The sequence below is a fragment of the Equus przewalskii genome, chromosome 11, assembly GCF_037783145.1.
Source record: "Equus przewalskii isolate Varuska chromosome 11, EquPr2, whole genome shotgun sequence".
NCBI classification, from domain to species: Eukaryota; Metazoa; Chordata; class Mammalia; order Perissodactyla; family Equidae; genus Equus; species Equus przewalskii.
Genome location: NC_091841.1, coordinates 219,247 through 241,115, shown reverse-complemented (window position 1 = coordinate 241,115; position 21,869 = coordinate 219,247). Strand labels below are relative to the sequence as shown.

The 21,869-nt window shown below is 47.8% G+C and overlaps 1 protein-coding gene and 1 long non-coding RNA gene across 3 annotated transcripts in view; one reads left to right on the top strand and one right to left on the bottom strand.

Moving 5' to 3' along the window:
• The window catches only part of LOC139074432 (uncharacterized), a 28,045-nt gene extending 9,084 nt beyond the window's left edge, over positions 1-18,961 (bottom strand). Inside the window, exon 1 of the long non-coding RNA XR_011524038.1 lies at positions 18,767-18,961. This is a non-coding gene — a long non-coding RNA (uncharacterized lncRNA). The remainder of the gene's footprint in view (positions 1-18,766) is intronic.
• KIAA1549L (KIAA1549 like) overlaps positions 1-21,869 on the top strand; it is a 274,267-nt gene that overhangs the window by 152,305 nt on the left and 100,093 nt on the right. For both annotated transcript variants that reach the window (XM_070564670.1, XM_070564669.1), the window contains exons 2-8: positions 555-899; positions 3,529-4,143; positions 6,199-6,314; positions 8,924-9,143; positions 9,964-10,097; positions 16,792-16,954; positions 18,494-18,553. In XM_070564670.1, the coding sequence (XP_070420771.1) occupies positions 555-899; positions 3,529-4,143; positions 6,199-6,314; positions 8,924-9,143; positions 9,964-10,097; positions 16,792-16,954; positions 18,494-18,553 (1,653 nt within the window). The remainder of the gene's footprint in view (positions 1-554; positions 900-3,528; positions 4,144-6,198; positions 6,315-8,923; positions 9,144-9,963; positions 10,098-16,791; positions 16,955-18,493; positions 18,554-21,869) is intronic.

Below are 21,869 nucleotides of genomic sequence, written 5' to 3'. Positions count from 1 at the left end.
TGGCATGAATGATAGTGTCAGAAATCCTTTTAAATCCAGCAAGATAAATTTGTCTCCTGGGTGCCATCTTCTGGACATACGTGACCCCAGTCATTCTGCTTGAGATGCCTTCGGGTCCTGAATAGACATCTCCCTCAGACACACAGTCCTTTTATTCTCCGCTTTGGGTTCTTGGATGAGGTGTATTTTGGTGTCGCTGGCCATGGCAGGAAGATACGTTCCTCTTTGATGCAGGCTGTGGCTTTCACAGTGCAACCCTTGTGGGTGGTACAGAAAAACGATTTAAAACACAAGGTGTCTTCCCCGTCTTTGCTTAACCATCCATCCCTCAGAGACTCCTCGCCAGCCCTGCCCTGGAGGTTAGCTGCAGTGTTTGCGTGTCATCATCACTGAACTCATTGTTTGAGTGTGTTAATGAGTCTTCTGTGCTGGGGTAGAAGTTCCGTGACGTCTGAGCGCGTGGCCCTCTCTTGTTCCCCCTTCTCTCCAGGACCTCCCACAGCAGGTACTTAACGGTTATCTGAGGCCTGACTGGTTGATCTTTTGTTTCACAGGGACAGACAATCTACAGGCCACTGTCACCCCCACCCCAGAGCCATTTCCTCACGGGAAATTGTTACCGATGTCACCAACATGGCCTTTCTCAGAAGTCCAGTCTTCCTCGGCAGTGGACAGGATCAGGAGTGCGCTGGGACCGTCCCCTGACAACGCCAGCGTGCTGCTGCTCACCCGAGCACCTGAGCCCGGGACCCAGCGCAGAGCCAGGGCTCACGGGGACTTCCCTTCTCCCTCGTACCAAGGAAGTGGACACAGCACCTCCCTCAAGCCTCCCAAGGATTCCTCTGAGTCTTTGGCCCAGCCAGGACCTCAAGGGGGAAAAGAAGCAGCTGCCGTGTCAGGTTTGCCCCACACCAGCATGCTCCCCGGGTTGTCCACTCTCCCATCAGTGTCAGCCTTGAGCGCTGTCCTCCTCTCTCAGCCAGTGTGGGTAGGGACTCCTTTCATTTCAAAACAGCGTTCCCCAAGGTCAGACGTTCTCCCACTGCTCCCCTCAGCTTCATCCTCCCCATTGGCTCCAGTCTCACCTCATTCCATCATCTTTTCTAAGCCAGCAGAGCGACCCACCAAAGTGCCTTTATTCCCCCAAACAGCCCTGACTAACTCCTCTTCAAGTCAAAGCAGAGCTAATCCCTTAAGCCCATCTGCCGAGAAAATGAGCCATGCTCCGTCCAGAAATGCCCGGCATTCGCTAGGCATGCCTCGTCTAGGTCTGTCTGGATCCTCCACAGAGCAGTACTCTGAGCCGTTCCCCACAGAGCGTCCTCACTCAGCAGGCTCCCCCACAAGTGAGATTTTGAGCTCCGAGGCACAGCTGGCCCATCTGTCTCCCCCTCCCCTGCGGCCTGGACGTCTTCAGCTTCCGGGTGAAACCCCCTCCTGGTCAGTGTTGAAAGTCGCCTCCAGTCCTGCAGCCACCCCGCCAGTGGAAGCTGAGGTGGCTGAAAGAGTGCACACACGGGTGTCTTTGCCAGCTTTCAGGAATGGAGCAGCAGCAGCCATCCGAGAGGCCAGGCCTTCACTTTCCCAGACTGTGGGGTCTGCAGCAGTAGAAAGGACCAGCAGAAAGCCAGTGCCTGCTACTGCAGACAACTCTGCTAAGCCCCCACTCCTGTCCCCAGCTCCTGAGAATTCCGAAGGGCCCACCCTTTCGGCAGGACACTCATTTTCCCCTGTGGTGCCTTTCTCTCCGCCTCTCACCACGTCCAGCCAAGGGCAAGCCAGCCTTTCCGGGGCGGTTCCTGCACCGCCGTCAGACAGCTGGGCAGCAGACCCTCCCGCCACGCGGGCTCTCCTCCAGCAGGCACAGAATCATGCCTCCCCCTCTGCCGTGCCCTGAATGCCAACTCCTCAAGAGGAGGGCGACGCCAGATCCCTCCTGCTGCAGCTACAGACTTCCTGCTCTCAAGCAAATTTCCTGGTCTTCTTCCTTCAGCTTGGACTTTTCCCCCGCACAAAGAAGAGGGCCTGACAGCTGTTCTAAAGAAAAATGAAGAGGCAAATTTGACAGTTGCTCTCCAGATGCATCTAAGTAAGGAGATTCCCAGTCTTCACACTGTAAATAGACTCACTTCTACTTTTAGCATTGATCACGTTCCATCGACTGTCGTTACAACACCAAGAACGCTTCTCCTTCCTTCACAATTACCTCCACCTTCCATCCCCTCTGTACGATCCTCCCAGACTGTTTCCCCATCTCCCAGCTTTTCCAGCACCAAGCCAGAGACTCTCACAGCTGCGATGGGCCATTCTGAGTTGCCAGTTTCAGCTTCCAAACAGGTGACAGCATTTCCCTCCTCTGGCGAGGTCTATGATTTCTCAGCAACAGGAGACGGGACAAAGCCATCATAGATCTTTTCTGGAGTTCTTTTTCGCCAGAAACGGGATCCCTTCCCACAGAACCAACAATGTATGGCCTGCTGCAGCAAATGAATTATGACTTAAATGAGCACGTAATTAACTCCACAAGTTGGAAAACTCATTCAGCTTCAACTACTGCTGCCAGCGGTTTAACGTCAGCTGCCAGTACAATCAAATCTCAAGCTGTCAAAGATACCACTGGGCATCTACCACCTGCAGAAGCCTTTGGCATTCGGGATCCCGTCCTTGGCACAAGCTCCAACCAACCCTTTCAACAGTCAGATGTTGCTGTGGTTGGGAACCACACAGACTTCTTGTCCATAAACAATAACAACCATTTGGGAGATTTCCAAACAGCTGAGGTTGAAGATTACCCATCTACAAGTCAACGGTCTGTGTCTCACCACCACCTGCAGCTGCCTGCCCATCCAGCACAGCCTCTCTTGTCGACTTCTCCAAGTCTAAGTTCCACAGCTAGCTTGCAGGACATGCTTTCCAGTGGAATAGATACAAATTCCCAAATTCCCAGTGACATCTATCCATCTCCTGTGATAAATGCTTCCACACCATTCCAGAGTATCCAGAGATACCTCTCTGCTCCTGAGTCTCCTCCTCTCTCAACCAGCGCCTTATTCAGGACCCCATCCAAAGTACTGCTGGCTTCTCAGCACCCTGAGAAATGGACAGGTGCAGCCACTAATGCAGGTAGTTTGTTTCCTGGCACTAAAAAACAGGTGTGGCTGCTTCAGTGGCCAAAGCATCTTCAAGCTCAACACAGGCACCCCGCTTTGCTCAGAAGGAGCAGGCACACCCTTTCAGGATGGAGACTGAGTTAGCAGCCCCACTAGGCATGTCCTTGATTCTCTGCTGAGTTGATTTTTTGGAAAGTATTTACAATTCAAGCGTCCTTATTACCAACTGTAGCTTTGCTATAAGTGGCATTCTCATTATGGTTAATCAACTTAATGAGCCTAAGGCTGTTTTGCCTAAATTCAAGAACACAGAGACTTTTCACCCGAGCAAACCCATAAGTTACATCCATTCATCACCATGACAAGGGACCTGTGCACTGTGGGCCAATGACAGACTTTGCTTTTTCTCTCTTTGCAGTGGACTCCTCAGTGTCGTCCAAGGCAGAACCAACAGCAGCAGCAGCAGCCACCTTGTTTTGGAGGAAACCAAGCTCACCGGCCATGTCTGCAGCTCTAGTTGCTAAGGGTACTGGCGGCAGCTCTTCAGCTGTGGCCTCAGGATTAGTCAAGAGCAGTTTGACCACTGCTCTAGCTAAAAATGTCACCAACACTGCAGCATCTGGCCCAAAGGTGACACCGGGGGCAGCCCATCCAGCCTTCTTGTTCACAGCAGCCTACATGTCTGCCAGAACGGCACCCCCTGTGAGTGCTCACACAGCCATGCAGGGGGATGTGGGCACTGCCTTTGGCCTCCTGTCCACAACACACCTCCCCAGGAAACCACAAGCCATGCACATAGGCCTCCCAACCCCCGCCCAGCCAGACAGTCCCAGGGCGTCCACCACACGCCCGCTGACAGGCCCAGCAGCCTTGACGTCCATTACCGCACCCGTGAGGGCGACGCGGCTGCCACCTGTGCCAGCAGAAAACACAGATGCTGCTCGTCCCGCCGTGTCGACTGCTGTGGTCACGACAGGCAGAGTGGCGTCCAACCTGGAGTGTCAGATGTCCAGCAAGCTCCTGGTGAAGACAGGTAAGAGTCCGCTGTCCTGATTTTACTGAAGAGCAGCAAGCTCATCCCCGCCTCAGAGAAAAAGAAGTATTAGATTTCTTTGAGACCAGTGATTCTCACCAGGGGTGCTCTTTCTCCCTGCCCTCCCCCACCCCCTTGGGGATGTTTGGCCATGTCTGGAGACGTTTTTGGGTGTCTACAACTTGGAGGACAAGGAGGGTGCACCTGGCATCTAGTGAGACGGAGACCAGGGAGGCTGCTAAACATCCTGCAGGGCACAGGACAGTCTCACAACAAAGAGTAATCCAGCCCAAAGTGCCAGCCATGCCGAGGCTGAGAACCCCTGATCTTCACGCAGTGACGGAGCAGAGGAAGGAGTGTTAAGGGACACAGATTTTAGTCCTGGGATCAGTCCTGGTATCAGAGGCCCCTGGCAAACCAGTTCTGCCAGTGACTCTGAGAAAGCAAATGCACACCGAATTTTGCCTGTAGAGCAAGTCAGTGATGTCCCACATGAATGAAGGATGTGATTAGTAAAATACAAAATCTTGGGAGGTACCACAGAAATCAGAAAGGCTTTTTGTCTCATATTTTCTCAATCAGCAGATACTAAAGGTACAGCCGCGGTACTCTCTGTGGGTGCCTGGGATCTCCTTTGGTCTTAAAACAAGGAGACCTTCTTGACAAAGTTGGGTGCTGGGCGCTGTCTTTGCAGCCCCCCTCCCAGTGCAGCAGGCAGGCCAGACGGATGGTGCTCGGGCCGCGCAGCAGTGTGCCGTGAAGAGCGTTAGACGCGTTACTGGAAAGAGCATGCCAGCCTTGGATGCTCGCATCCTGCCTTCCTCTTCACCCCACCAAGAATTAAGTGAAATTATATCTCAAGACATAGCCTACTCTGAAACGGGAACTTGTGAAACTAGGCATCGCAGAAAGTACAGTGTCTCTTTCTATTTCTCAAGAAATGATACCATCTGGTTTTCCACTCCCCGCCCCCCGCCCCCAGATCTGTGCTTCCTCCTCTGAGGGGCGGATGGCCCCAGCCGCTAGGTGCAGACGTCTGGAACATCCTCCCCGCCCCTTCTTCACAAGCCCCTCACCCCAAGCCACCCCCAATCAGTCACCAGTTCCTTTCAGTTCTGCCTCCTGAGAGAAGGTGCCCCTTCTCTCCACCCCCACCGCCTCTTCCCTCGTTCACACTGTCATCGTCGCTCACCTAAATTTCTGCAACAACAGCCAGATTTATCTCTCTGCCTCCGGACTCCCCCCTCCAATCTGTTCTCCAGTCTGCAGTCAAGGGAACCTTCTGAAATGCATGCCTTTGCTTAAAACCCTTCACTTCCTGTCGCCCCAGGACCAAGCCTAAGCTTGTGTTCTGAAATAGTCACTTCCCTCCCCTCTGTTTGGCACTGTCTTTCCTCTGGTGGGTGTGGGTGGGGCAGTCCCTCCCACCTTAGCCGGCTCACTCCCGTTATCCTTCAGGACTCAGCGGAAGCTCAGTTCCTCCAGGAAGCCTTCCCTGATCCCCACCCCTTTGCCCAGGTCGGGACTGGATGCTTCTCCTGGGGCCTCCAGCAGCATCTTAGGCTTCCCCTCCAATAGCGCCATCACCTGCAATCGCAGATGCCTCTTCTCTGTCTCAGGTCTCCAACCCTGTCTCTGTCCCACTTGTGGGGTGGGGACTGCACCTTCCTGATTCTGGGCTGTTTAGGCCACAGCACCTGCTCAGGGCCTGCACTTAGGTAGGCCCTCTGGGAATGCTGCCCAGGGAATGTCCTTGCATGCAGACCCTCAGGGCAGGCACCGCTGAGCCCAACTTCCAAAGTCAGAGGCAGCATTGGTCAGAAATGAAGTGCCACCAGCATTCTAGCTCTCTCTCCACTAGGGCCACCCAAATGGCCAGGCCTTCTTTCCTTAGGCCTTGAGTGGGCCCAACAGAGCTGCTTCCCCAGGGCCCCCTGTTGTTGGTGGACCTGCGCTCAGCAGCTTCGCTCAGAAGCTGCAGAAGGTGGTGGTGGGGCTGGGTGATTGGAAGGTCTGTGGCCTCAGCTGATTGCCGCGCTTCTCTTCTCCCCACAGTTCTCTTTCTGACCCAAAGGAGAGTGCAGAGCAGTGAAACCTTAAAGCTCAATATAGCCAAAGGGCTCACGCAGGCCTTGCGGAAGGCCTTCCACCAGGGTGACGTCTCGGCTCACGTAAGACCCTTGGTTTTGTAATCAGCCAGTCCCTGCACGTCTTCCTCCTGGGTCCCAAGTAGGTTTCAGATCGTTCTCCTCCTCCCTGGGTTCCATAGTCACACTGGCCAGAAGGAGGATCTTGCTCATTTTGGCTAATAGCTAATGCATGGTGGCTGCAGAAAAAGGTCACATTTTGAGACGGAAAATTGAGGCTAATGGCCTTATGTCTATGTTTTTTTTTTTTAAAGCCTGGATATACTGTTTTAAATTGTCTCTTTAGCCTGTTGTTTGGGGAATGTATTTAGTATTGTTAGCGTAATTCTCCAGAAACCACCCATTGCTTTTCCCTTTCTCTTCCTAAGCGTTGTAAAGAGTTGGTGATTTATTTCTGGACATTTAAAAATTATTCTGACTTGTAAATTGAATCCAGCTTTGCTTAAATTGCCAGCCACAGATGGGGAAGTAAACATTTTTTCTCTCCAAATGCTTTAATGCCAAGTACTGTTTAATGACTGCTAGCCGATTTCGATGGCTAGCATCGTCCACGCGATGGAGGCCTTGCTTTGTGCTCTTTTGGTTTGACTCCAAGTTTTAAAGCAGTAACTGCGATTGGCAGCCAGTGGACGACCCTCTGCCCCACTTAGCAATGTTGCTCTGTCTCTTCCCTTGAAGCTTAGTGGTCCCCACACCCCCAAGAAAAGGAATGAGGTTTGGGAACCTAGTTCATTGGTCACTGTCAGCCTCTTTTATATAATTCTGAGGGAAAAAAAAGAAAGAAAGAAATGCATCCCATGAGAAGCATCTGTGGTTTCTGCACCAGAAACGTTATTTGAAAGTCGAAAGTGTGCATGTTCCCATTTGGTTGCCTGATAGTTTTCACTAAACTTTGGTCATTTGCAAACTACCTTCACAGTTTTTGCCTTTTCTGCATATCATCGCAGACCACTGTGACAATTAGTACGTATTAGTTTTTTAAAAATTAGCTCATTTTTTAAACTTCAATACATTTCTTTAGAAAGGATATTTGATATTGCCATCCTAAATGGAAATCAGGATTATTTGCCACAAGTAAAAAGTAATCATAAAAATGAGAATAATAGGAACATCTTGTTAAATTTAAGCTAGACGTTGTTCCTTGCAGGAGGCTCTGTGGCTGAGCTTGGTGTCCCTTTGTTTGTTTGTTTAAAATACAATTAGCAAGATTTTTTTTTTAGTGCCATTGAGTCAATTCCAACTTCTAGTGACCCTGTGTACAATGGAGCAGAACCCTGTCCAGGTCTTGCTGCGCCATCCTCTCACCTTCCAGCACTCTATCGGACAATGCTCTGCTGCTATTCACAGAGTTTTCATGGCCAATTTTTCCACGAGTGAGTGGTCAGGTCCTTCTTCCTAGTCTTTCTTAGTCTGGAAGCTCCATTGAAACCTGTCCACCATGGGTGACACTGCTGGAGTTTGAAATCCTGGTGGCAGAGCTTTCAGCATCACAGCCACACGCAGCCACCACAGTGTGACAGCCGCCATGGTGTGACACCCGACAGACAGGTGGTGTGGGTCCCTGAGCTGGGGAAAAACCTGGGCCAAGGTGGTGAGAGCGCTGGATCTTAACCACTAGACACCCAGGGCTGGCTGGATGAGAGAGGTGTTGAAATAATCCCCAAACTGAGACTTGCTCCTTGAGGCGTGCAGAAGGATTGGAATGGAGTAGTGTGCTGTCCACGTTCCTTCCAGAAGTATCTCTTGTTTCACCTAAAGTCGTCTGAACATCACCTGTAGGAGACAAAGTCGTGGAGAGCACACAGTGTGGAGGAGCCAAAAGAATATCCAGCCTGTTGGAGAACCAGTGGTCTTGGTGTCTTTGGCAAATACTCGTGCCACTCGTAATGGAGATTCAAGAGTAAGAGGGGGGAAGTGGGTATTTAAAACACCCTGAACTATTAATGTAAAACACCAAGAGAGCAAAACAAAATAAGAATAAAATGAAAAGCTTCAGAATCTTCCAGCTGTGTCAGAAAGAACTCAGATTATCAGCATCCCTTAGGACTCAACTGAAAGAGAAACTCTCTACAGCCCATCCCGCCTTGGCCTCCAACCAACTCACAAACCAAGGATGGAGTTAAGTCTGAACAATTCTTCACTCAGCTTCTAGAGAGAGGAATTCACCTCATTTGCTCCATGACCCCTTTCCTGAAAGTACCCCCACTTAGCCCAGCAGTTCTGCCTTTTAATCTTCGTAAAAGATGAGAAATATAATAAAGCTGTTTTCCCCAGCATTCTGTTCCCTGGAACTCTCTCTTGCCGCCGTCTCCTGTCGCCTCCTTGAGTGATGCTTGGTGCTCACAGGGTTATACAGGGGCGCTTAAGGAATCCAAATAGAGACCACAGATTTAATTCTATTCCGATATAAATTGTATTTTGTATACAATTGTAGGTTCGATATAAATTGTATTCTGATATTTTGAGACTTGCCAATCCACTATGCTTTATAGGATTGTTAGAATATTTGTTGAATGAGAACATCCTATTGCCCAGCCATGCTAAATAACATTTGTAGTTCTAAGAAACACCAAGAAGAGCTTAACGTACTGTGGAAATAAACACTGAGTTCTGTGGGTCCATTTGTCTTGTAGGTGGACATTCTGGAACATTCTCATAACATCACCGTTGGTTATTATGCTACCAAAGGGAGGCTGGTGTACTTGCCTGCCGCAGTGATCGCAGTGCTGGGTGTTTATGGGGTCAGCAACGTCACTGCAGATCTGAAGCAGCACACCCCAAACCTGCAGTCTGTGGCAGGGCTCGCCTCCCCGTGGAACCCCCAGCCCGCAGGCTACTTCCAGCTGAAAACAGGCAAGTAACTCAGAAAGAGAGGGCTCCTGTCTGTTCTGGGATCAGGGATGTTCGAGGAGCACACTTGTTTAAAAACTCCTTTGCTAGCTGCTCCGTCATCTCTTAAAGTCCCTGTGCACCTTCCTCAAAGGACCCTGCTAACCAAAAATGTGAGTTCCCTGCACATCAGCCTAGACTCTTCCAACCTTGGATTTATTAGAAATATTCCTTCACAGAAGCCTTCCTTCCAAGTTTATATAATTAGTACTTTATAAGCACCAAATACTGTACTTTGTGTTTTTTCTGTATTACCAGTGGATACTGATGAGAGTTGAGCATCCACAATATCTGTGCCCTGGAGCAACATGTTCCACTTGCCTGAATCAGCATCTCAGAGCTTAGGCCTTGGCGTCTTTCTTTCAAGCTCTTTGGTGTTTCTGATCTTGTGGTTTCCAAACCACAAGAGTGGAGAAACCATTGGAATTGAAAGGCTCAATCAACGTAGTAATGCAGTTCAGTAGATTTTTCCCTCCAAAGCAATAGAAGACTTGTCTGTCTTAGGGTATTTTTATCAGTCTTGGAGCAGATGTCCACAAATCCTGATCGAATGACACCACAAAATCCTTTGCATCGGAGGGAATCTCAGGTTCAGTCATGCTTTTAATTATTTTGTTATAAATCATTTTAAGAGCCACTTTCAAAACTACAGCCAAACCTGTCTGTCCTTATTTGCCTTGATTTCTCTTACCTAAAATTGTGTTGTTTCATATCGTGACTCCTGTTAAGGCCAAGGAGCCAGGTCACGGAACTGTGGTGAGCGCTGTCATTCCTCTCCTTCCAGTGCTGCAGTTTGTGAGCCAGTCTGACAACATACAGTCCTGCAGATTCGCTCAGACAATGGAACAGAGGCTGCAGAAGGCTTTCCAGGACGCCGAGAGGAAAGTCCTAAACACCAACAGCAACCTGACGATTCAGGTGAGGAGGAGGGCACTTCAGCCGTGTGGCTGACGGAGGCCAACCGCAATGCAAGTGTGGGCAAGAAGCGACTTCGTTCCCCGTTTCACAGCTGCCTGGTGCTCTTCAGGCATATGATGTAGACAGAGGTGCCACTCTGGGACAACGAAGTCAAGTCAGTCCCTCCTGGTGAGGATGTCTGGGGGATGGCCATGACAGGAAGGATGCTGTGTCACTATCACCTGCTGTGGTTTGGGATTTTATATTTAAATAAGTATAAAATGTGAAGCTTCCTCAGGTCTTCTGGACACATTTATTATTTTAAAAATTGATCTAGGTATGCTGTATATGCCCAATGTCTACTCTAAGATGATCAGTTCTAAATAATTAAACTCACCAAGATTTGCCTGTTCTCTGATTTGCATTGAGTTATTTTCCAGACAGTCACATGAGCAATCACCTTACTTTAAACACACACACACACACATGCTGTGTATATATATTTAGGGCTTTCTGTGTGTCAGGACTGTGCTAAGTGTTTTACAGATGTTTTGCTGCATAATAGCCAAGACACCCCTCTGAGGTATTAGCACCATCTCACAGAAGAGGGAACTGAGGGAGACGTTCAGAAACTTCCAGAAGGTCACATGGTTGGTAAAGAATGGAACAAGGACTTGAAGCAAAGCCCATAGTCTTACCCACTATGCTATACTATGAAACATGGCAAACACATGAATTCTTTCCCAGGAATTCTCACTCTGGTGCACTGTATTTCAGCTTCCTGGGTTTATGGTAGACCTGCGCCACAAAAGCCTTTCTCAGACCCATTTTTTGCAATTATATAGATAACATCCCACTAAAGACAGATGCTTCTTAATGATATACTGCTCCAGCCCCTAAATTTCTCTAAAATTAAGTGTACTATCTAATGTCTCTGTTTTTACAGAACTAAAACCTTTGCAGTTAAACCCAGTGGTTTTAAAATTGACGTTTAGCATAAGTGAATTATCAGCAAAGCGAATATGATGTAGAAAGCATGCAATTTGATTTGAGCAGTTTTCCTTTTCTAGATTCATGCAAAGTGCACATGGAAGTATCTCCTTAAGATTGGGTTCATAGTAAACTAAGATCTTGAAACATGTCACAGACATAAGGTTCATGTGGGGAGTATGACTCAGCTCCCTTGTCCGAGATCTTCTTTCTGATTGGATCTGTGATCTTCACAGGTGCACAGGTCTCGTTGGAGCTTGGCAGCAGAGTATGCTGTAATTGTGTTCCGGAAGCATAGACTTATTGAGCGCCTGCTATTTATCAGGCCCTGGGAAGGACACCCAGATCAATAAGCTGCCCTCGGCCCTGGGGAGCCGCCCTTGTGCTGTGTCACAGTCATGGGCCACGAGGTGGAACTTTGTAAAGCAAGTAACAAACCTTCCTTAGAAAAAAACTATAACAGGCAATTCAAAGATTGCATCTCAGTAGATTTTAGATGCTCTTGAACATTTCAGCAGCTCTTGGAATGAATGGATAATTGGGAGAATTGTTTTATTAACCTTATTTCTCTTTTTTGCCTTGGCTGACAGGAAGCCCAGAACCAGATTTGTTGCCTGGACTTTATAACCCTCTAGCCCCTATGTCATGCATAGATGATACCCACCTGCTAACCATCCCCCTGGGGTTGCCTTTCATCTGTTTTTCCAGGTCCTTGTTTTTTAATTAATTACTTTCCATTTTGTTGTATTAAATATAATTTGTTGGGCACCCAGGATACTTTGTGGAATAAGACCATGTGAATATTTAATTAATTTGTTTAGAGAGCTGTTGAAAAAGTGACTTACTAGTTTTTTTGTTTGTATAGCATCACTATTAGGGGCTAGATTACAGTGGACTCAATTAGGACTGTTTTCATTGTAAGGGACAGAATCGAAGCTCAGACAGCTTAAGCAAAAAGAGGAAGTGATTGGCTCACGTAGCTGACAGATTCACAGCTTATTTACTTCAGGCACAGTTGAATCCAGGTGCCTACATGGCTTCTCCATGAAAGTCTCTCTTCATCTCTTGGCTTGCCTTGCCCTGGGCTGGCATCATCCTCAGGCCCCGTGGGGTGGCCCCTGGCACCTCCAGGTTTGCCTCATCCTTATTGTTCACAGTCCCGTGGAACCAAAGTACCTTCTTTGTGTCATTCCAGTCAAAATCCTGGGATTACCTCTCATTGGACCCACTTAAATCATTTGCCCATTTCTGGACTGGTAATTGTGACCAAGGAGATGAAATGTCCCAATCTAATAGGCCTGGCTCAGATGCCTACTCCTGGAACTTAGGTGGGGCAGCCCTCCCCAAAGCACGTGAACTGATGGGAGAGAAGAGGCGTTTCCCCAAGGAGAATCGTGGTGCTGTCAGAGCAGAAGGGAGAATGGATGCTAGGTAGGCAAAACAACGACTTTCCATTTCGTCAGCCTCAGAGGTCTGATTAGCTAAATGAAGCATGTCATGGGTGAGTGGGAAGTGAGAGATGAGGTCAGAAGCTGCAGGAGTCCAGAGTAAAGGGGTGATGGGAAAGTGCCCCTGCAGGGGCTGCTTCTGCTGGGGACAGGGGACGACCTTCAGGGAACAATGACATGACCTTGATCTCAGGCCTGTGGACCTCTTCTTATTTATTGAGCTAGTGCTAAGCAGCCACCAAGAATGGTCACACTTTTCTTAGCTATAAAAAAACGAGTATATTAGAGATGACACAGGTAAATGGAAGAACATTCTGTGCTCATGAGTTGGGAGACTTAGTATTGTTAAGATGTCAATATTACCAAGAATGATCTACAGATTCAATGCAATTCCTATCAAAATCCTGGTGACAGTCTTTTCCAGAGATAGAAAAATCCATTCTAAAATTCATATGGAATTTCAAGGGACCCTGAATAGCCAAAACAATCTCGAAAAAGAAGGACAAATTTGGAGGTCTCACGCTTCCTGATTTCAAAACTTAATACAAAGCTACCATAATCAAAACAGCCTTGTAAGGACATTAAGACAGTCATCCAGACCAATGGAACAGAACAGAGAGCCCAGAAAAAAACCCTCACTTATATGGTCAAATGATTTTTGACGAGAGTACAAGACCATTTAATGGGGAAGGGACAGTCTTTTTAACCAGTGGTACTGGGAAAACTGGATATCCACAAGCAAAATAATGAAGTTGAACCCTTACCTAATACCATATACAAGAATTAACTCAAAATGGATCAAAGACCAAAATGTAAGAGCTAAACCTGTAGGACTCTTAGAAGAAAATAGAGGAGAAAAGTGTCGTGATGTTGAATTTGGCAATGATTTGTTGGATATATGCCAAAAGTATGGGCAACAGAAGAAAAAAATAGATAAACTGGACCTCATCAAAATTGAAAACTTTTGTGGATCAAAGGACAGAATCATAAGGCAACACACAGAATGGGAGAAAATATTTGCAAATCGTATATCTGATAAGGGGTTAATATCTAGAATATGTAAAGAACTCCTACAACTCAGAAACAAAAATCAAATTAAAAAATCTTAAAAAACCAAAAAGACAAAGAAAACAAGTAACCCAATTAAGAAATGGGCAAAGATCTTGAGTAGACATTTCTCCAAAGAAGATATGCAAATGACCAATAAGAGAAAAGATGCTCTACATGACTAATCTTTAGAGAAATTCAAATCAAAACCACGAGATACCACTTCACATATACTAGGATGGCTGTGATAGAAAATGGAAAATAACCAGTATTGCTAAGGATGTGGAGAAATTGGAACCTTTGGGCACCTCCAATGGTGCAGCTGCTGTGGAAAACAGTATGGTGGTTCCTGAAAAAATTAAATGTAGAATTACCATATGATCCAGCAATTCTATTTCTGGGTATATATCCAAAAGAATGGGAAGAAGGGACTTGAATAGATCTTTGTACACTCATGCTCAGAGCAGCACTATTCACAACAGCCAAAAGGTGGAAGCAACCCAAGTGACCATCCACAGATGAATGGATAAGTAAATGTGTATGTACATGCAATGGAATTTATTCATCCTTTAAAAAGGAGAGACATTCTGACACAGGCTACAACATGGATGAACCTTGGGGACATTATGCTAAGTGAAATAAGCCAGTCATAAAAGGACAAATACTGTATGATTCCACTTAAAAAAGGTATTTAGTTTTGTCAAATTCATAGAGACAGAAAGTGGATGGTGGTTGCCAGGGGCTGGGGAGGGAGGAGTGGAGAGTTGTTGTTTGGTAGGTTCAGAGTTTTCGTCAGGGATGATTAAAAGTCAGGAGATGGATAGTGGTTATGGTGGCACAACGGTGTGAATGCACTTACAGCCACTGAACTGTGCACTTAAAATGGTAAAATTTTTGTATATTTTACCACAATTAAAGAAGAAAAAGTGTACCTCACCTGGTCGGGTGTACTGCGTATAGAGGTCCCCATCCCTCACCTGGTCGGGTGTATTGTGTATAGAGGTCCCCATCCCTCACCTGGACAGGTGTACTGTGTATAGAGGTCCCCATCACTCACCTGGACGGGTGTACTGCGTATAGATGTCCCCATCCCTCACCTGGTCAGGTGTACTGCGTATAGAGGTCCCCATCCCTCACCTGGTCGGGTGTAGTGTGTATAGAGGTTCCCATCCCTCACCTGGACGGGTGTAGTGTGTATAGAGGTCCCCATCCCTCACCTGGACGGGTGTAGTGTGTATAGAGGTTCCCATCCCTCACCTGGTCGGGTGTAGTGTGTATAGAGGTCCCCATCCCTCACCTGGACGGGTGTAGTGTGTATAGAGGTCCCCATCCCTCACCTGGACGGGTGTAGTGTGTATAGAGGTTCCCATCCCTCACCTGGTCGGGTGTAGTGTGTATAGAGGTCCCCATCCCTCACCTGGACGGGTGTACTGTGTATAGAGGTCCCCATCCCTCACCTGGACGGGTGTACTGCGTATAGAAGTTCCCATCCCTCACCTGGTCGGGTGTAGTGTGTATAGAGGTCTCCATACGGCAAGCTCTGTAGGCTTCTTGCTACAGTGGGATTTAGTTTTGTTGAAAAACAAAAGATAGAATGTTCATGATAGAGATAAAGGTTGAAAAGTTATTTTAGTTATTATTTGTTTAGGGGGCACTATAGTGAGGTCTTTTGAATTGTTAGAGAGAAGCGCCTTTCTTTGTGATACCCTGGAAAAGAGACCTGAATACCCGTGGCTCAACCACATTCCAAAAATACTTCAGAGAGGAGAGTAAGAGTTGACCAGAAACATTGACTCAGTATGTTATTAATCATGGACTGTAGGCTCTGTGTTAGAGAATTGAAAAGGAAATTCCACTAATGGGAAAAAGTAGGAAATAATGTGAAGAAGCTCTTCTTATGGCAGTCTTCTTAAAAATAAGACTTAAAAGGAAAATTGCAGGGGTATGTATGTCTGAACACACAAAGGTCTGCGAAAGACGGGGTGTCAGTCAGGTCCCTGTAGGAAGAGAAGGCACACTCAAATGATGGTAATTGGAGGAAAGGCCAATAACACAGACCCTTTGCAGAAGCGTGGGCAGGCTCTGGGGGAACCACAGGGACAGTGCGGTTGCCAAGGCTGTAAGAGGTGGGAGCAGTTATAGGAAGCCAGAAGCCAGAGTTGGCTGACAGGAACTGTGTCCCCACAGGGATGGAGTCCTGGACACCAAAACTCTGGTTTCACTGTCCTCCCTCTCTCTCACATCCTCCCAGCCTCCTTTTAGCTGAAGCCAGAGGTCAAAGGAGCCCACTGAGGTGGTGCACAGGGTCTGCCTCAGGGACACTGAGCAGGACATGGGAGGGGGTGCAAGCGATTCTGGAGAGGGGGGAGGGGCAGACACCTGGCCCAGAACCCAACAGAGACTGTCTCACCAAGTTGAATGCCTTCCTCTGTATCTGTTTTTCAAATAGCATCTGTGGGATATTCTTATCCATACATTGACCCAGGGAACCTCATTTTCTGGTAAATAAAAAACCGACTTGGACAAAATGCAAGAAGAAAACCACATCATCTCATAGTAATATTTACATATTCTATATTGAATTAGGAGACCGCAAGGAAATGTCATCGCTCTCTAAAGAAGTTATTTTATATCTCCGAATTCCTTTTGTCGTTAGGTTCAGTCACTCTGTCCTTTACTGGGGTGGTGATCAGCTGGTGTATATTCCTGTTCTTTCAACTTTAAAATTCCCCAGAAGTTTGACTCAAGCGTTCTCTGTCTGAACAGTTTAGCTCTCCTTAAGTTTAACATTCCTATGCTCTATTTCACATTTTCAGAAGCATGAAAGTAACCTGAGACATTTTAGGCACTGGAAAAGATCCATGCACTGGTTAAAACCTGAAGCCAGGCTGCCTGGATTGGAACCCTGGCTCCATCACTTATTAGCTGTGTGACCTTGGGGAAGTCCCTTGATCATTCTGGGCGTCAGTTTCCTCCTTTGTAAAAGGGAGTCATAACTGGATACACCTCCTAGGGTTGTGGTGAGGATTAAATGAGATAACGATGCCTGGCACATAGGGAGCAATCAGTAAATGACGGCTGTTGTTAATCTTGTCTCTTCCTTGCTCTTTTCCCTCCTTGCTTTCATTCCTACCCTCGACTTCTGCTGAAACTTCTCCCCTGGCCTCCATGAAACAGACCCTCGTCTTATCTGGCATGTCTCCCCTCCCTTCCCTCCTGTGTCCATTCAGATTGTGAGCACATCCAACGCCTCCCAGACAGTCACCCTGGTGTATGTGGTGGGCAACCGCAGCTCCATCCTCAACGGCACCGTGGCCAGCAGCCTCCTCCGGCAGCTCTCGGCTGAGCTGGTGGGGTTCTACCTCACCTACCCGCCGCTCACCATTGCTGAACGTGAGTATGTCCACGCCGTGCAGGGATTCTGCCATTTTTCCCAGGGCCTTTCCCCATTTAACAAACATCTATTGTGCCAGGCCGCGTACTAACTCTTTTGTCATAAAAGAACAAGTGAAATTTGTGGTAAATGGGGATCGAAATGATGATAAGTTTATTGCACATTGAAAAAAAAAAACACTTAAGTGCCTTTACTCTTCAAATATCCCTTATCTCATTTAATCCTCACAACCACCCTATAAGGTAGGTGCAAAATTAGCCCTGTTTTTGCAGATGAGAAAACTGAAGCTCCAAGAGACTCCCAGTCTTCCATAGCTGGGGAGACATGGAACCTGGGTATGAACCCAAGCAGTCTTCCTTCTGGGCCTGCAGTCCCGCCCGGGAGGGCGTCTGCCCTCGGGGCAATCTGGGTTGCTATGTTTCCTCCACTTCTGCCATCGGCAGGTGTTCCCCGGCCTTCAGCCCGTGCCCTGGCCGTAGACATCATAATGCAGCTCATCTGCAACCAGCATCGTGACTTCGCTTGATGAAGTCCCCTAGTCCTGTGGCCTCACCTTCTTCTAATGCTTCAGTTGCGTGATCCTCTTTACCATGCAGCGGGCGTAGCCTTCGAAGATAGCAGCCTACATTTTGTACCCAACACTTCCCTGGTAGCCAAAAGGAAGTAAAGATTTGTGCTCTTGATTTTGATCATGGGAACGTTTCTTGAGGTCACAAGGCAAGCTTTTTTTTTTTTTTTAGCACATTATGATCTCATTTGTGTTTCCGTCTATGGTTGCTTTTGATATTGTAAATAAATGAGATGATGTGTGTGAATGTACTGAGCACATCACAGCCGCTCAAAATTTTTTTGGACGTTGATTTAATGGCAAGCTTTTGAGAATTTCCATGTAGTAAGGAAAGATGACTCTGGATTTTATGGAAAAGATGATGTCACAAAAGATGATGTTATGTCACATGGCAGCATGTGAAGAATTTATTTTCTCTCATCATCTTGATATTCTGATAATGACAATGATAAGGACTAAGATTTATTGAGCACTTACTGTGAGCCAGGCCCCAGGCAAAACCCTTTACATGTGTTAACTCTGATGCTCACCGCACCTGTAAGGAAATGACTGTTCGTTACAAGCTTTCGGCTGCTAAACTGAGTCCTTGACGTTGGCAAAATCTGTTCAAGAGATCATTATTCCTAAAAATACTAGCAATGGTTGGATAATTTTTAAAGAGAAAGCTGCAGTTAGGGCAGTTTCCAGCTGCAGGTCTTGATAATGAAGATGCTCCACTTGAGAAGGTTTTGATGGAGAAACTGAAAGAGCAGAGACCCCCAACCCTGGAAGACGTCGTCTGAACGTCAGCCCTTTCCTGAGCCTTTGGTTTTTGAATAGCAAGATAGCTTTGGCCCGTATGTCCCAGAGTTCTCAAGATGATAAAGCAGTATTTAGCTGCTTGCTATTTTGTCACTCTGTCCAATTCCCCTTAGAGTATTTACACAGAAAACCTGTGAAAGTAATTTGGCGTGTTTCTTGTTTGTTTCAGCACTGGAATATCCCAACCTTGACACATCGGAAACAACCAGAGACTACTGGGTGATTACAGGTAATCTCATATTTTATTTCCCCTTTCACCCTAACAGGTTGGTTTGTTTTTTAAAACTGCCTGCCCTTCAGTGATAGGATTAGTGTCTTTTCTTGGGTCCCGTCTTATAAGCCAAGGAGTTATTCCACAGGACCAGAAGTGGGTGGATAAGCTGAGATAAGAAAAGACATCACACTGGAGATGAATATTAAATAAACAAGTCACAGCACCTACCTGGAGAGTCCCATCCAGTGGCCTCTGGACCCATCAGAAGGGACAGCGTTAACCTGCAGACATCTGGGGCATGTCCCTGTGAGTGGCTGTCTCTCTGTTTAAGTAGGGCTTTCTGTACTGCCCTCTGAAACCCCAGTGAAAGTCAGAGGAATGCTGGGCATGCCTTTCTCTCTCCCCGGCACAAGGCCCACACCCACACTCGTCCTGGTGCAGCCCAGGGTGTCCTGAGAGTGAGGGCAGAGGGAAGTAAAGGGTGTTTTGGTGGCATTTTCTTCTTTCTCCTTGACATTTCCCAGCTGAGCTTTATGAAACAGGCAAAAAAAGTTCTTGTGTGTGTTTTTCAGAAGCCAGACAGTAGCTCTGGAAATCAGAGAAGCAAGGGTTTGGAGCAAAAAGAGAAGATAGATGTTTGTAGGAGAAAAAGTGGCCAGCCCAGCTGTAAAGGGGAGGCACTGGAGGGGGACCATGTTAGTTTGCTCGCCTGCCGTAACAGCACCACAGACTGGGGGCTTCGACAGCAGGAATTAGACTCCTCACACTTCTGGAGGCTGGAAGTCCAACAGCAAAGTGTGGGCGGGGGTGGTTTCTCCTGAGGCCTCTCTCCTTGGCTTGTCGACAGCCATCTTCTCGCCATGTCCTCACGTGTCTCTATGCCAGTGTCCTCTTCTTATAAGGATACCAGTCATACAGGATTAGGGCCCACCCTAATGACCTCATTTTACCTTAATTACCTCTTTTAAGGCCCTATCTCCAAATATGGTCACATTCTGAGGTCCTTGGGGTGAGGACTCCAACATGTGGATTTGGGGGGGATGCCTGCAGCTCGTGGGGGGGACACATGCAGCTCATCACAAGGCGGAAGATCCTGCAGGTCGTGGGAGATGGGCTTGGGCTAGCAGCCCCGTCTGAAACCTCCCTTCTTACTCCTTCCCTCCCCGTCTCCTCCCTCACCCGCCATCCCAAAAAAGCAGCAGGTGGGCTGCTGCCTCTAGTCCTGGCTCAGGAGCCAGCCTGCTCGCAGCCTCTGCTCAGCTGCAAAAAACTGCATTTCTGTCTCTCTGCGGAGCTGTGGATAGGCAGAGGTTATTTTACTTGCTAAGAAGGCAAACTAAAGAGATGTGGGTTTTTTTGTTTTTTTTTCTTTTTAAACAAGAAATATGTTTAAAAAGGAAAAAACCCCACCAGTTTATGCCTGATAGACAATGCTAAGCCACCACACATTTTTGAAACCAGCCAACATGTAACATTTACAAAATCACGTTTCCTCCACCAGGAATGCGGCTTTTTAACTTGTAGACATCTCTCCCCTTCTGTCAACTTGAAGGGTTACATGAAATGGTAACAAATCCCCCCTGAAACACGGCTGTCCTCGACGACCTCCTCTTTCATCCTTTCCTCCTGTCCCTGGATCTTGTCCTGCCTGTGTCTTAGAAACGTAACCGTAATAAAAAGCTCAACACGTGGTCTTGTTTTCAGGATTCTCCTGGGACTTAAGGCCCTCCCTGCTCTCCTGTGCAACCCTCCCTTGTTAGGGCTGTTAGCGCTCTTGGTCATCTGAGTCAACAGTGGCCTCTGGCCGTGTGCTTGGGGCTCGTTGGATCAGTTGGTTAGTGCTTTGGCCGGGCAGGAACCACGTCTCAGGATGACCCTCCTCCCTTCCCTTTGGCTCCTGACCACTTTCTACACCCACTGGCAGCCACCCCCAGCTTTTGCCATTGCTTCCAGAAGGGATAGGAGATTGGGAACTGAGAGGTGGAGAGAGCTTTGTTCAGTCTGTTCAAAGCCACAGCCCCTTGAATAAGCCCTCTGCCTGTTCCTCCCAGACCTTCATCACAGCACCTGGTCTTCTGCTCATTGCTAGCAGCCAAGAGGATTTGGAGCAGCTTTCCTTTCTGTAGATTGTATTATAAAACCCTGACATGTTCTCATCTGTTTTCCAACTAAACTTATATTAAATATGTTTTTGCACACTGTACACTTCTCCCCTCCCTGAGTGTGGGTCCCTCTTTGGTGAGAAATCACTGGTTTAGGGTTACTCCTGCTGTCCCTCTTTATGGAGAATCCAGGGGCCACCTTGCTACCCGTGGGTCCTGGAACCTGGTTGTGTGAGTGAGGCAGGACAGAGATGCGCACACTTTGTATTGCTGCCTGACACAGGCGAGCGCCCGTCTTAGAGTTACTCATCTGTCTTTATTTCACCCACCAGACTCAAAATCCCCCAGGCCCAGCAATCCCACGATTTCTTCTGGTCTCAGCTTTGCTACATACTAACCTGGTGTGTCCTTGAGCAGGTCGTTCAGGCTCTCTGGGTGTCACGCTGTCACCTTTAGAATGAGAACATCTGAACTGAGCATTCAGGTTCTTTTGGCTCTGAATATGTGGGCTTCAACCATGAATAAAACAGTTCAGCTTGAATACATGGAGGCTGACCAGGCCTGATCGTTGGAAGTTTAGAGCCCAGTGCAATTGTGAATAAAGAAGGAGTAAGAAACCGGTGATGTAACAACCACCCAAGCTTCTGGACAAAGTTCCTTTGAACACAACTGGGGACCTGCCCACCTCCCCTAAGCTGAGTCAGTGATGGCCAAGGGTGGGCGGCCGGGGCCCCGGCTGGTGTGCGAAGAGGCTGCTCTCTTCCTGGGCACCTGTGCCAGGGTCCCAGCTCCCTTACGGTGCCACCTTCTGTGTGGCTGTGAGAGACATGAGCACACGTTCCTTACCACTCCCTTCCAGGCTGGCGGAGAGGGCCCGGAGCCTGGGGCCTGCTGCTCTTCTCAGGGGTCAGGCGAGGAGACACAGACCTGCAGCACATTCTATATTCTCCGTGGGGTTTCTCGCTCTAGTCAGGGTGTGTCTAGCAAAGAAGGGGGCACATGTGAGCAACAATGGCAGCTGCCACTGTGGGCATCCTCTCAAGTGCCTTATGGCACTCTGCTGGAAGCACTTTTTATACAGTATTTGTTCCTCACAAGGACACAATAAGGAGTGGGTTACGATCCCTGTGTTTTCAGATAAGGGGCTCAGAAGAAATAAGCGACTTGCCCAAGAACACTCAGTAAGAGGGAGCCAGGATTCAAACTCAGGCCCCTAGTGCCAGCCCCAG